This window comes from Ictalurus furcatus, chromosome 11 (assembly GCF_023375685.1).
Source record: "Ictalurus furcatus strain D&B chromosome 11, Billie_1.0, whole genome shotgun sequence".
In the NCBI taxonomy this organism is placed as follows: domain Eukaryota; kingdom Metazoa; phylum Chordata; class Actinopteri; order Siluriformes; family Ictaluridae; genus Ictalurus; species Ictalurus furcatus.
The window spans coordinates 11,895,387-11,908,617 of NC_071265.1; the positions used below are offsets into that span (position 1 = coordinate 11,895,387).

The following is a 13,231-nucleotide window of genomic DNA, read 5'->3' on the forward strand; positions in this document are numbered from 1 at the left end:
AAAATACAGCATATTTCATTATATTTTGTCAATAAACATATATAAAAAGATATACACTGTTAAAATTATGCAATTATAATTCACACAGTAAAATAGTGAAAGTATTTCATTCAATAATTTCAGTCACCATAACAAAAATTAAAATCATTACAATATTTAATATTTTCATAATTAAAGTAATTTTATCATGTATAATTTCCATGGCTAAAAACAGGGCCTATTAATTATCTGGGGCTGAGCCCAGATTCTTCTCCACACATTTTTTTCAGCTCAGCTAGTAGCCTTCCATAAAGTTTTGTTTTATAGAAGCTGTGGTAACTTTGGACAAAGTTGGATTTATCATATAACTGGTGTTGTCACTGTTTGTAGGACTACCAGACCGATAAAATATAAAACTTTTCTAACTAGGCTGGTTTGGTGTTGCTAACCAAGGGGAGGCACAACTAAGCTATTTAGCTGCTACAGTGCCATGCAAAATACATTATCTTTATGCTCTGCTCATATCATGTTCACGTAAACTGGAACTCATATAGACATTTAGACAACTTCTTTTCCTGCTCAGCATCAGAGGATGTTGCTGTTTCAGTTTCAACCCATTTACTGGTTAAAAAAAAATCACCATCATGTTGTTGATGCCAAATTCTGATCTGTGTGCCTCAGCAGAAATTGAGATTTATCAGTCCAGGCAATGTTTTCTAGTCTTCAGTTCTTCAGTTTTGGTGAGCCTGTGCTCACTGCAGCCTCAGCTTTGTGTTGTTGGCTGAAAGAAATAGAACCCAATGTGGTCTTCTGCTGTTGTAGCTCATCTGCCTCAAGGTTCGATGTGTTGTGCATTTTATTCAATTCAATTCAGTTCAATTCAATTTTATTTGTATAGCGTTTTTAACAATGGACATTGGCTCAAAGCAGCTTTACAAAAACACATAAACAGGATACAGATTTTAAGAGTGTGAATTTATCCCTAATGAGCAAGCATGATATGAGGAAGAAACGTTCAAAGGAACCAGACTCAGAAGAGAACCCATCCTCGAGTGTGAAAGTAAAGGAAAGTTCATTGCGGTTTTAATATGAAGTCTGTTTTGTTGAACTAGTCCACTGTTCACTAAAGGAGACCTGAGTGCAAAATTGTAAGTGGTAATTGCAGTCCTAAGGCCATAGCAGCAATCATAGGCCCAGCAAGCATTCTGAAATGCTTTTCTGCTCAGCACAATTGTGCAGAGTGGTTATCTGAGTTACTGAAGCCTTTCTATCAGCTCAAACAATTCTGGCCATTCTCCATTGACCTCTCTCTTTAACAAGGCTTTTCTGCCCACAGAACTGACGCTCAGTGGATGTTTTTACTTTATTGCATCATTTTGAGTAAATTTGTAAATTACAGCAAATAATCTGATGTGGATGTCAAAAATGAAACCTTATATTAATGCCTTTTATCTTTGAAAGACAATGGGGGGGGGGGGGGGTTAGACTGTTACTTCATTTATACCTGATGCCCCTTCTCATCACCATAGAGAACAACATCCACACATGAAGCATGGTGATCATACCATCATGTTGTGAGCATTCTTTTCTTCTTCAGGGACTGGGAAGCTGGTCATGGTTGAGGGCAATATGGATGGATACAAACAGATGGAAATCCTAATAGAAAACCTAAGAAATTAGAAAAATAGAAATTCTGTGGCAGTCCTCGATCCAATCTGATGAAACTTGAACTAAGAAGAATGGGCAAAAAATATAAGGGTACAGATGTGCAAAGCTGATAGACACATATCCCAGAAGACCTGCAGCTGCAGTAATTGAAGCCAAAGGTTGTACTACCATGTATTGGCCCAAGGGAGTGAATACTTATGCAACTATTCTGAACTATGTCTGATTTTTTGTTTAGTTAAACTTTGTGTCACAATAATATTTTGTTTTCCCAAATGTTAGACATATTGTGTAAATCGAAAAGTAAAATCTGAGTTCAAGGGGGTGAATACAGTGCAAAGGCACTGTATGTGTTGTATCTGTATGTGTCAGCTTGTTGAGTGGCTTCAACAAATGTGCTGGGTTGGTGGCACTGAACCCATGCGAAGGTAAGAAGTTGAGTGACAAACTGTTTCAGTTCAAGGACCTTCTCTCACTGCTTTGGGTAAGGTCTTGGCCAGTGTCTGTAGGTGTTACGACACGGTGAAATCGGTGTGGCAGCTCACAACGTGTAGTGCCGCCCAGGGACATGGCAGAGGAGGACTACACTTCCCAGTCATACCCGCGCTCGAGTTCACCGGAGTTCTAATTACAAACACCTGCAAACACCTAAGGTTATATAAGGCCTCCCTAGCATTAGCCGCTTGCGAAGTAACCGCTCAGCAGCCTCGTCTCTTTTTGTTTACCAAGCCGATTTTCATAGAAGTGTTTTCCCTGGTGCTCGACTTAACACTCGTCTCTCACTACGCTTTCGCCTACACCCCTGATACATAGCTTACCTGCTCTGTCCCGATTCGATTCTCGTTCTGTGTTCATTCTAACGTCATCTCTCCGCTTGCCCACGCTTGTCTCCGTCTACGCTTCGTAACAGATTACTTCGCCGTACTATGGAGGCAGCGGGCACCCCGGATTGGGAACGTGTCATCCTGGAACAAAACCGCGCGCTAGCGGTGTGCCGGGATGAGATATCCGCGTTGCGTGCCGAAGTCTCGCGACTGAGCGTTTCCGCATCTACCAACGCCGCACCACCACCGCCGACCGCCCCAGCGCATGTTCAGCCGACACCAGCTGCGCACATTCCAGCGCCGGCTGTTCACACTCCTGCGCCACCAGCGCACAACCCGCCTCTGCCCACACCAGAGAGATATACTGGGGAGCCAAAGCGATGCAAGAGCTTCATGTTACAATGTGCGCTGTTCTTCGAGAGTCACCCAGAGATGCCTGAGGTCCGTAAGTTGACCCAATTTATGGAATTACTCTCCGGAACAGCCTTGGCGTGGGCCATGGCGGAGTGGGAGCGAGGAGGCGGTGTCAGACCCTCATTAGATGACTTCCTCGCCCGGTTCCAGCGTGCCTTTGACCATTCTCCTGATGGCTGGGAGACTGGTGATGAGCTCATGCAACTCAAACAGGGCTCTCGTACCGCAAGAGAGTACGCGCTAGAATTTCGCACTATCACTGCCCGAAGTGGCTCGAACGAACCAGCCCTTAAGACCGCGTTTCGCTGTGGCCTCAATCCAGAGTTACTGCAAGAGTTGGCCTGTCAGGGTGAACAGCTAACTTTTGATGACCTCGTGGATCTGACTATAAGGCTGGATCGTCTGCGCCATACCAAACGTCCCATACCGCACGGTTTACTGCCAGCTGAGCCGGGCACAGCGAGCAAACCCATGCAGCTCGGAAGGGCACGGACCTGCGAGGAGGAGAGGGAGAGAAGACGCAAGGAGTCCTGGTGCTTCTACTGCAGTGAGGACACCCACGCCGTCCGCCAACGCCTGCACAGGAGGCGCCGAGGGAACGGGAGGTGCACTGACAACCCACCTTGTCATACCCGGGTGAGTCCTAACCAGTCATGTACATCTCACGTATTTTCTGTACCAGTTGTGATAGAACATTCAGGCCATTCTTTTGTTCATTCAGCACTCATCGACTCCAGAGCAGCGGAGAACTTCATAGATGAGAAGACCGCGCAGGAGCTCGGCGTAATATCTCACAGCACACACCCTGTCTGCCTTCAGGTTAGCGCCCTTCACCACGAAACTCTGGTCCTTTACCTCACGGTCTCCACCAGACACCCCGTTATACTTGGACTCCCCTGGCTGGAACTGCACAACCCCCAAATTTCCTGGACTGACAAGCAACTCACCCAATGGTCCCCGTATTGCTTGCATAATTGTTTGAGGGGCCCCACGGTCCCTTTAGCCACCACGACTCTGGAGAGTCCCCTGTCGCCTGTCCCGGTTAAAATTCCCCCCAAGTACCGCGACCTCCATGAGGTGTTCAGTAAGGAGAGGGCCAGTTGTCTCCCACCTCATAGACCCTACAACTGTGCCATTGACCTCCTCCCCGGGCCAGCCTACCTCGGGGCCGCGTTTACCCGCTCTCCCAAGCGGAGCAGCAGGCCATGGAGGCGTACATTCAGGAGGCTCTCCGGCAGGGGTACATCCGACCGTCCACATCCCCTGCGTCTGCCAGGTTCTTCTTTGTGGAGAAGAAAGGAGGGGGCCTCCGACCATGCATTGATTATCGGGCCCTCATACAAGTGACCGTTAAGTACCGATATCCGCTGCCTCTCATCCCCTCAGCCTTGGAACAGTTACGGTCCGCCACCCTCTTCACTAAGCTGGACCTCCGAAGCGCTTATAACTTAATTTGTATTAGGGAGGGGGGCGAGTGGAAAACGGCCTTCAGCACCACCTCTGGACATTATGAGTACCTGGTCATGCCGTATGGGCTCGCTAACACCCCCTCCGTGTTCCAGAACCTGATCAACGACGCTCTGAGGGACATGCTAGGAAGGTACGTTATCGCCTACATTGACGACATTCTGATTTATTCGACCTCCCTGGAGGAACATGTCCAGCATGTCCGGCGCGTACTGCAACGCCTCCTGCAGTACCAGCTTTACGTAAAGGCCAAGAAGTGCGAATTCCATCAGCACACGATCTCTTTCCTGGGATATATCATTAGCCCAAAGGGAGTCGCCATGGACCAGCATAAGATTCAGGCGGTCGTGGAGTGGCCCGCTCCGCGAACCGTCAGGGAGTTGCATCGTTTCCTTGGCTTTGCAAATTTTTACCGAAGATTCATTAGAGACTTCAGTAAAGTAGCGCAACCCCTGACGTCGCTCCTGAGAGATAAGCCCAGGCGACTGCTGTGGACCCCAGTCGCCCAGGAGGCTCTGGAGAGACTTAAGCGGGCTTTCACCACGGCTCCCATTCTCAGACACCCGGATCCCTCCAGGCTGTTTGTCGTGGAGGTCAACGCGTCGGAAGTGGGAGTGGGAGCAATTCTATCGCAAAGGTTTGGCGAGAGTCCCAAGTTACACCCCGTGGCCTTTTTTTCCCAGAAGTTGTCGCCAGCAGAGCGCAACTATGATGTGGGGAACCGTGAAGTTCTGGCCATCAAGCTGGCCCTAGAAGAGTGGAGACACCGGTTGGAGGGGGCAGTACACCCATTTGTTATCTTCACGGACCATAAGAATTTGGAATATCTACAAACCGCCAAACGGCTCACTCCTCGCCAAGCCCACTGGTCCCTATTCTTCAATGGTTCAAAGAATACAAAGGCCGACACCCTGTCTCGCATTTATGCCCCAGAGCGGCCAACGGAGCAAGAGAGTTACATTATGCCTCCCTCCTGCATAGTGGGCTCCCTGGAGTGGCCCCTAGAACATAACTTAGCCCGTATCCCCAGCGCAAGAATCCCAGCAGCCTTTCCTCCCGACAAACAGTTCATGCCTAAGCGGTACCATCTTTAACTCATCACCTGGGCCCACACGACTTTGGCCATGGGCCACCCGGGGGCCCGCCGCACTTACCAACTGCTGGCCGAGAAGTACTGGTGGCCCAACATGCCCAGAGAGGTTCAGCGCACTGTATCCTCGTGTTCCTCTTGCGCTCAGTCCAAGAGACCACGTGCGCTCCCGGCTGGGAAGTTGGTGCCCTTACCCATACCTGAACGTCCATGGTCCCATCTGGCCCTCGATTTCATAACCGACTTGCCGAAGTCGCAGGGGAACTCCGCGATACTGGTGGTCGTAGATCGGTTTTCGAAGTCCCTGCGCTTAATTCCATTACCAGCCATCCCATCTGCCTTCACCACAGCGGAACTCCTGTTTCAACACGTCTTTCATTACTTTGGCATCCCCGAGGAGATTGTGACCGATAGGGGGCCACAGTTCACATCGCGGGTTTGGGCCAGCTTTATGAGGAAGATGGGGGTCGCCATTAATCTCACTTCTGGGTACCACCCCCAGGCCAACGGACAGGCAGAATGGGCCAACCAGGAAGTCATATGGTTTCTTCGGACCTACTGCTCTGCCAACCCAGGGGACTGGAGTCAGTACTTACCATGGGCGGAATAAGCCCAGAACTCGCTACGGCATTCCGTCACCCAGCTCACCCCATTCCAGTGTGTCTTGGGTTACCAACCACCATTATTCCCCTGGAACGCATCTCACATGGACTCGCCAGCAGTGGATGAGTGGTTCCGCCGAAGTGAACAGGTCTGGGAGCGTGCTCATGAACAGCTGGTGCAGGCGTCCCAAATCGCTAAACGAAAGGCCGACCAGCGCCAGAGGGCTCACCCTAATTATCGACCCGGGGACAGGGTGTGGCTCTCCACAAGAGATTTGAGACCCCTCACGGGCACAAAACTTCAACCGAAATATATCGGGCCCTTCCGAATTCTGAGGCAAATTAATGAGGTCACGTATAGTCTGGACCTTCCGAGACACAGTCGCATCGCCCTGTCTTTCCACGTCTCACTTCTCAAACCTCTAATCTCGGGCCCCTTGGCCACAGCAGTGCCGAAGGATTCTCCACCGCAACCGTTGGAGATAGAAGGCCGCCCAGCCTACCGCATCCACGACATTCTAGCCTCCAGACGGAGGAGGGGAGGACTTCAGTATCTGGTAGACTGGGAGGGGTATGGACCAGAGGAACAGTGCTGGGTCCCAGCCCGAGACATTCTGGATGCAGGCCTGCGTAAGGACTTCCATGTGGCTCATCCAGACAAACCGTTCCCCCCCCCCGGGGGCCTCGGGGAACTTCGGCTCCTGGAGTGAGCCCTTTGGGGGGGGCGGCTCTGTTACGACACGACGAAATTGGCGCGGCAGCTCACAACGTATAGTGCCGCCCAGGGACATGGCGCAGGAGGACTACACTTCCCAGTCATACCCGCGCTCGAGTTCGCCGGAGTTCTAATTACGAACACCTGCAAACACCTAAGGTTATATAAGGGCCTCCCTAGCATTAGCCGCTTGCGAAGTAACCGCTCAGCAGCCTCATCTCTGTTTGTTTACCAAGCTGATTTTCATAGAAGTGTTTTCCCTGGCACTCGACTTAACGCTCATCTCTCACTACGCTTTTGCCTACACCCCTGATACATAGCTTACCTGCTCTGTCCCGATTCGATTCTCGTTCTGTGTTCATTCTCACGTCATCTCTCCGCTCGCCCGCGCTTGTCTCCGTCTACGCTTCATAACAGTAGGAGTCACAGAACTTCTGGGTGAACATGAAGGGCTGGTCCCCTTCTTCCAACACTATTAAGCAGAACTAAAGGCAGTCCCTCTTTGCGGACAAACCACCCCTGCACAAACACAGCTCTTCTGACCGCTGGATAATCCAGCTGATTCTCAGGTGGCAGACTAAAGGCTTCTCTCTCTGGTGTGAAGAGTCTGGATGAAGAGCAACCCATCTATGTTCTATCTTCTAACTGAAGATGTTCAGGTATGCCTCAGCATCATCATGGAGATCATGTGGACGAGGGACAGGGAACTCTTTGGTGAAGTAATGAGAGCGTAGGAAGGGGCTAGAGGCTCTTTGTCATTCCATGGCTTGCTGGTCCATGATTTACAGAAGCTGTAATTTCTATGCTAACCAATTTCACTGAAAGTGAAAATGCAGAATATAAGTGCTTAATGATCATTATCATATGACACATATGTTGGCATGCATTACAAAGTAACAGAAGCACCATATGATATCATGTGTCCTTTAGGTAACAGAGGTGAAGGGGCTGAGCACCATCTTAGTTGGAATGGTGACATGTAAGTGCGCAGACTTCTACATTCCACATCGACAAATGATGGTTGTTGACATTACGGAACTGGGAACCATCAAACTCCAACTGGAGGTAGTCTGGAAGTAAGTTGTACTTTGCAAAACATTGTCTTAACACATCTGGAAATATTTATATAAAAAAAGGAAGAGACATTTATGTGTGCTTATTATACTAGATACTGATAGAGGCACTCATATACACATGCATCACACAGGACATGCAGTGCTGTGAAAAAGTATTTGATGATTACTTTTGTATTTCATATCTCTTGTATCTCATAAAATAGTTTTAGATCTTCAAATGAAATACAACATAAAACAAAGACAACCTGAATAAACACACAATACAGTTTATTTATTAATTAATTAATTAATTTATTTATTTATTTATTTATTTATGTTTTATTGAACCAAAAAAAGTTACACAACACCTGTCACCCATGTGAAAAACTAACTGACCCCTTAAACTTAAAATCTGGTTGTGCCACCTTTAGTAGCAATAACCAAATGCTTCCAATGACTGGAGATCAGTCTTTCACAGCACTGTAGTGGAATTTTGGCCCACTCTTCTTGCAGAAATGCTTTCGGTCAGTCACAATGGAGGGTTTTGAGCTGCCCACTTAAGGTTCTAACACAGCATCTCAATTGTTTCAAGTCAGGACTTTAACCAGGCCACTCCAAAACTTTAATTTAGCTTTTTTGAGGCATCCATAGGTGGACTTACTCTTATGCTTTGGATCATTCTTTTGCTACGTAATCCATTTGTGCTTGAAGTTCCGGACTGAAGACAGGACATTCGCCGGACATGTTTCCCTCAATTATTGCAAGTTGCCCAGGCCCTGAAGCAGCAAAGCATCCCCACACCATTACACCTCCACCACCATGCTTGAACGTAGGTATGATGTTCTTTTTGTGGAATTCTTTGTTTGGTTCATGCCAGATGTAACGGGCCCCCTGTCTTCCAAACAGTTTCCACTTTCTACTCGCCAATCCACACAACATTCTTCCAAAAGGTTAGACGATCATCAATGTGTGTTTTGGCAAAATTCAGAGGAGCTTTAATGTTCTTCTGGGTTAGCAGTGGTTTTTGATTTGCTACTCTTCTATCGATGCCATTTTTGCCCAGTGTCTTTCTGATAGTGGAGTCATGAACCATGACCTTTATTGATGCACTAGAGGCCTGTAGATCCTTTGATATTGTCCTTGGCTCTTTTGTAATCCTGGAAAAGTAGTTCCTGTGATCTTGGATAAATTTTGGAAGGTCGGCCATTTCTGGGCGAGTTATTCCATTTGGAGATAATGGGTCTCACTGTGGTTCTTTGGAGTCCCCTTTTTTTTTTTTTTTTTTTTTTTTTTTTTTGCTTTAATAAATAACATTATCATTTAAAAACTGTATTTTGTGTTTACTCATGTTGCCTTTGTTTTACATAAGATTTTGTTTGAATTTCTGAAACAACTTGTATGAGACGTACGAAACCAGAAGAAATCAGGATGGGGTAAATACCTTTTTCACAGCACAGAATGTCACAGTATTTTTGCAAGCCAGATGGAGGGTATTTTCATGGTTTGTTATTACAGCCTCCTTCCAGCATTAAATGGTAAATGGTCTGCACTTATATAGCACCTTTTAACCGTAGCAGTTCTACAAAGCGATTTACACCATTTCTCATTCACCCATTCTCACACACACAAGTGCTAGCCTGTCGTTGAGAGCAACTTGGGGTCCAGTGTCTTGCCCAAGGACACTGCAGCATGTGAAGGCATGTGGGTTGGGTGTTGAACTGCCAACCCTGTGACCTGTGGGTTACAGCAACATTTAAAACCACTTCCTTAACACAGTTGTGATCCCAGTTTAGCAGCTCATACCAACTTATTTATGTCTTTATTTCAAGCCATCAGCTGATATTTTATGTTTCAAACATTAATTGCCACTTGCCTAAGACTGCAAATTGCAAGCTATTGTCATTAGTACAGTCCTACTCAATTTAAGATGATTCAATAGTTATTTTTGGACTACACCACTACAGTGTTATATATCAATCTTTCTTACACACCGTCACTTTATATGTAGTCCTTTTGACACTGGCGTGGCGAAGAATCTGAAGTCATCTTCCAGTCGGCAATCTACCCACAGAAGGAATAGACCGGTGAGTAGCTGTACACCTCCTCACACTCCCACCTTCACAGAGAAATACTTTTAATGAGTCTGTAAGACACACCTACAAATAGACACAACATGCACAGTACAGAAAAACTTGAAACTAAGGTCATGCATCTCTTCACAGTCCATGATGCGCCAGTTTCAAGATGGCTCTTTCTCTGTTGGCTCACATGAATCCAGGGGTGTGTCTCTGCATAGCTACCTGTCTGACTCTGCCCAAGTACTCTCTCCATTTGTCTATGAAAGGCCCAGTCATCCTCCAATCTTGCGTTACCTTTCCATGGATTGTCAGTCAGTGGATGATGACCTTTTACAGACACCCATTGGAGAGGTAGAATCAATGCAAAACTAGATTAAAAGATTATATATTTTTTCTAAACACTGCATGATCTTCTAAATTTCAATTTGCAATCTTCATGGTGATGAAAGTGGTGAATGGACTTCAGAGCCTGAGACTGGCTCTCCTAATCCAGGGGACAGCAAGCGAGACACCATAATTCTTTTTCAGTGTTACAGCACTCCTGACATTCTTCAGCAAAATAGTGTGGTGGCTACCAACCAAGAAGTGAAGCCAGTGAAGTTGAAAGTGGCTACAGATTATCTCATACGAGAGGAGGACGTAGGTGTTGAGGAAAAGCCAAAGGCCCTAGTGATGGGTGTAGGGAATTCCCAAAGAAGAGCAGTGGCCATGAAGGTTGGCCTGGTGCAAGCACAGGTTGCTACTATTTTGCAGGAGATGAGTTTTGCCAAGGCAGAGATAAAGCATCTGAGTCTACAAATACAGCAGCTTAACCACGTCTTAAAGGTGATCTCCTCAATAATGTCTTAAAAGTGTTACATTTACTACAAAATCTAAAATAGATGTTTAATGATTGATCACCCATTTGTGTCCCATTTACTCAACTTTGGTTCTTAGAGGGACATCTACATTCTTCAGACCTCCTCTAGTGATGAACTAGATATAGAGGAAGAGGAAGTGCTGGGCAGTTTTGACTTTCTGTCCATTGACTTCAACATGGATGACAACAACTCCTGCATAAGTAGCAACAGACTCATGGACACTAGGTAAATTAGAGCTTATTTACTAATGGTAGCATTGAGTTTGTCAGTCACTTAATGTAGGTGATGGCAACTGATCAAAAATCACAGACATATACATAAACTGGACGGCATACAAGGACTACAACTTAAATGTCTTACTCAGTTAAAAAAAATAGAATTTAAGATCACAGTAATTCCAGTATTGATTCAGTAAATGGTAAGTTTTTGTTGTTGGCCAGAAAAAAAATGGTACAAAGATAGAGGTGCTGTTAATCTCTCTAAAATACACAGTATTGAGCATATTTGCAACTTTTCAACAAATACAAACCAACAGCAGTCTGACATAATGGAAATACAGAAATTTGGAAAATGTATTAATTAGTTTCAGTTTTATCATCATATACTAGAAAACAAAAGGATAGAGTGAGACGACAAAATATGCAGGACAGTCATCCAATGACCAAAATTCAAAGCATCTCGTAAGCATCATTTGCCAGATTTTCTTCCTTTCCAAAAAAGCAAGTTTGAAGCCATGGATTTTATTTAAAGGGGTCATATGATATTTTAAAAGTTATTATTTTGTTTATTGTAATAGAATGGGTTAACATGCTTTTAATGTTCAAAAAACACATTTTTCCACATACTCAACATTATTGCAGTACCTCTTTTCCCAGTCTGTCTGAAATGCTCTGATTGAGTTCCAGTTTCTCCAAAGCTCCTCCTACCGAAAAGCCTAGAGTCATTGGCCATCTGACCCATACTCTCCCAGGTTTAGGAAGCTGTTCTCCGTTAAAAGCAAACGTATTGCTTTCGCATCTAAACACTTAGCGTCTCCATGCCAATTCACTGAAGCTTTGCCTTCTTTCTTCATGGCTTCCTTTGGGCTGCATTATGCTGATATTTCAAATTGTAACAGATGTTTGTGGAAGTAATATCTGGAGTTAGATCAAGGCGTTTTAGGCAGGTGTGGAGCAGTGTTCTCTGTTAAATAGAATAAATCCCTTTGTGGGAGACTATGAGCTTTGTAAGTTTGCAGATCTTATACATGCACCAACAGATACATTATGCACTAAAGGAAAAGGAAAACATTAAAAAGCATCATATGAACCCTTTAAAAAAAATGTGGAGAATGTCAAGTTATAAACAATTAAAAATTATTCCATATGATATTGATTGCAAATCATTTACATCATTGGTACTTTTATTAACAGAAATTTGTTTATGCATGTATTAGTAGAAATTAATATTTAGCTACACTATATCTTAGTATCCAGTCAGGACACAATGTTTCAGTGTATACTTTGGATTGGCTTTGATTGCCATCTTATAGTAGATACTAAAGCAGTATACTGTATCTACATAGCTCTTTGCAAATGTTGCTGCTGCAGTAATTATACCAGATTGAGTCAGGTTTGGTTTATTTCAGGTTCAAAGGGAGCACTGTGACAAGCCAGGAGGGGATGTCAGAAGATACAGTACTATTGTCAGAAGAGCAACATACAGGGCACGTAGCAAAAAGAACAGACAGTGAGGACAGAAGTCCACTTAGCACTGGGGAGTACACTCTGGATCAAGCCTTGGAGATCCACCTCAATATCTGTTTTGAACTTCTGAGAGTAAGAAAGCATAATATGCCTGTCAGCCCATATTGATATACATGAAACCAATATTCAATTCAATTCAATTTTATTTGTATAGTGCTTTTTACAATAGACATTGTCTCAAAGCAGCTTTACAGAAATATCAACATGGTATACAGATATTAAAGGTGCGAATTTATCCCAACTGAGCAAGCCACTGAGTGGCGACGGTGGCATGGAAAAACTCCCTAAGATGTTTTAAGAGGAAGAAATCGATATCTGCAACATCTTTTCCAAACTGTTAGTATATGAGTCAGTTCCAGTAATTACAGTATAGTGCCATGTACATATTATGTTTTGTAATTAAAGCCGTTGGAAATACAACAGGTCCACCTTTATTACTGTCATAGTAATATTGTACATTATATCCTACCTGGATGCATAAGTACTTCTTCTGGGTTTGGTGAATGGTGAACTCCGTATTTTTGTTTGTGCAACAGAAACTTGGCAGCTTTCCAACAACTTGGTTCAGCACACCTTAGCCCCATTCACAGACAGACAAAGTGATAGACAGACAGATAGAAAAAAAAAAGAGAGAGGCCAACATGTTACATAAGCATTGCCAAATCAGTCACAGGTGTGCCACGTTAATTTGCTCATTCCCCCATACTCCCGCTGCAGACTCCTGCTGAACCACACCC

At 45.0% G+C, this 13,231-nt stretch overlaps 1 protein-coding gene across 7 annotated transcripts in view; it reads left to right on the top strand.

Moving 5' to 3' along the window:
* Positions 1–13,231, top strand: part of ripor3 (RIPOR family member 3) — a 104,219-nt gene that overhangs the window by 64,632 nt on the left and 26,356 nt on the right. For all 7 annotated transcript variants that reach the window (XR_008387133.1, XR_008387134.1, XM_053636833.1 and 4 more), the window contains 6 exons: positions 7,687–7,832; positions 9,820–9,895; positions 10,034–10,240; positions 10,418–10,714; positions 10,826–10,974; positions 12,377–12,566. Coding sequence is in view for 5 of the 7 variants with exons in the window: in XM_053636833.1 (XP_053492808.1) it covers positions 7,687–7,832; positions 9,820–9,895; positions 10,034–10,240; positions 10,418–10,714; positions 10,826–10,974; positions 12,377–12,566 (1,065 nt within the window). In the remaining 2 variants the exon portion in view is untranslated. The remainder of the gene's footprint in view (positions 1–7,686; positions 7,833–9,819; positions 9,896–10,033; positions 10,241–10,417; positions 10,715–10,825; positions 10,975–12,376; positions 12,567–13,231) is intronic.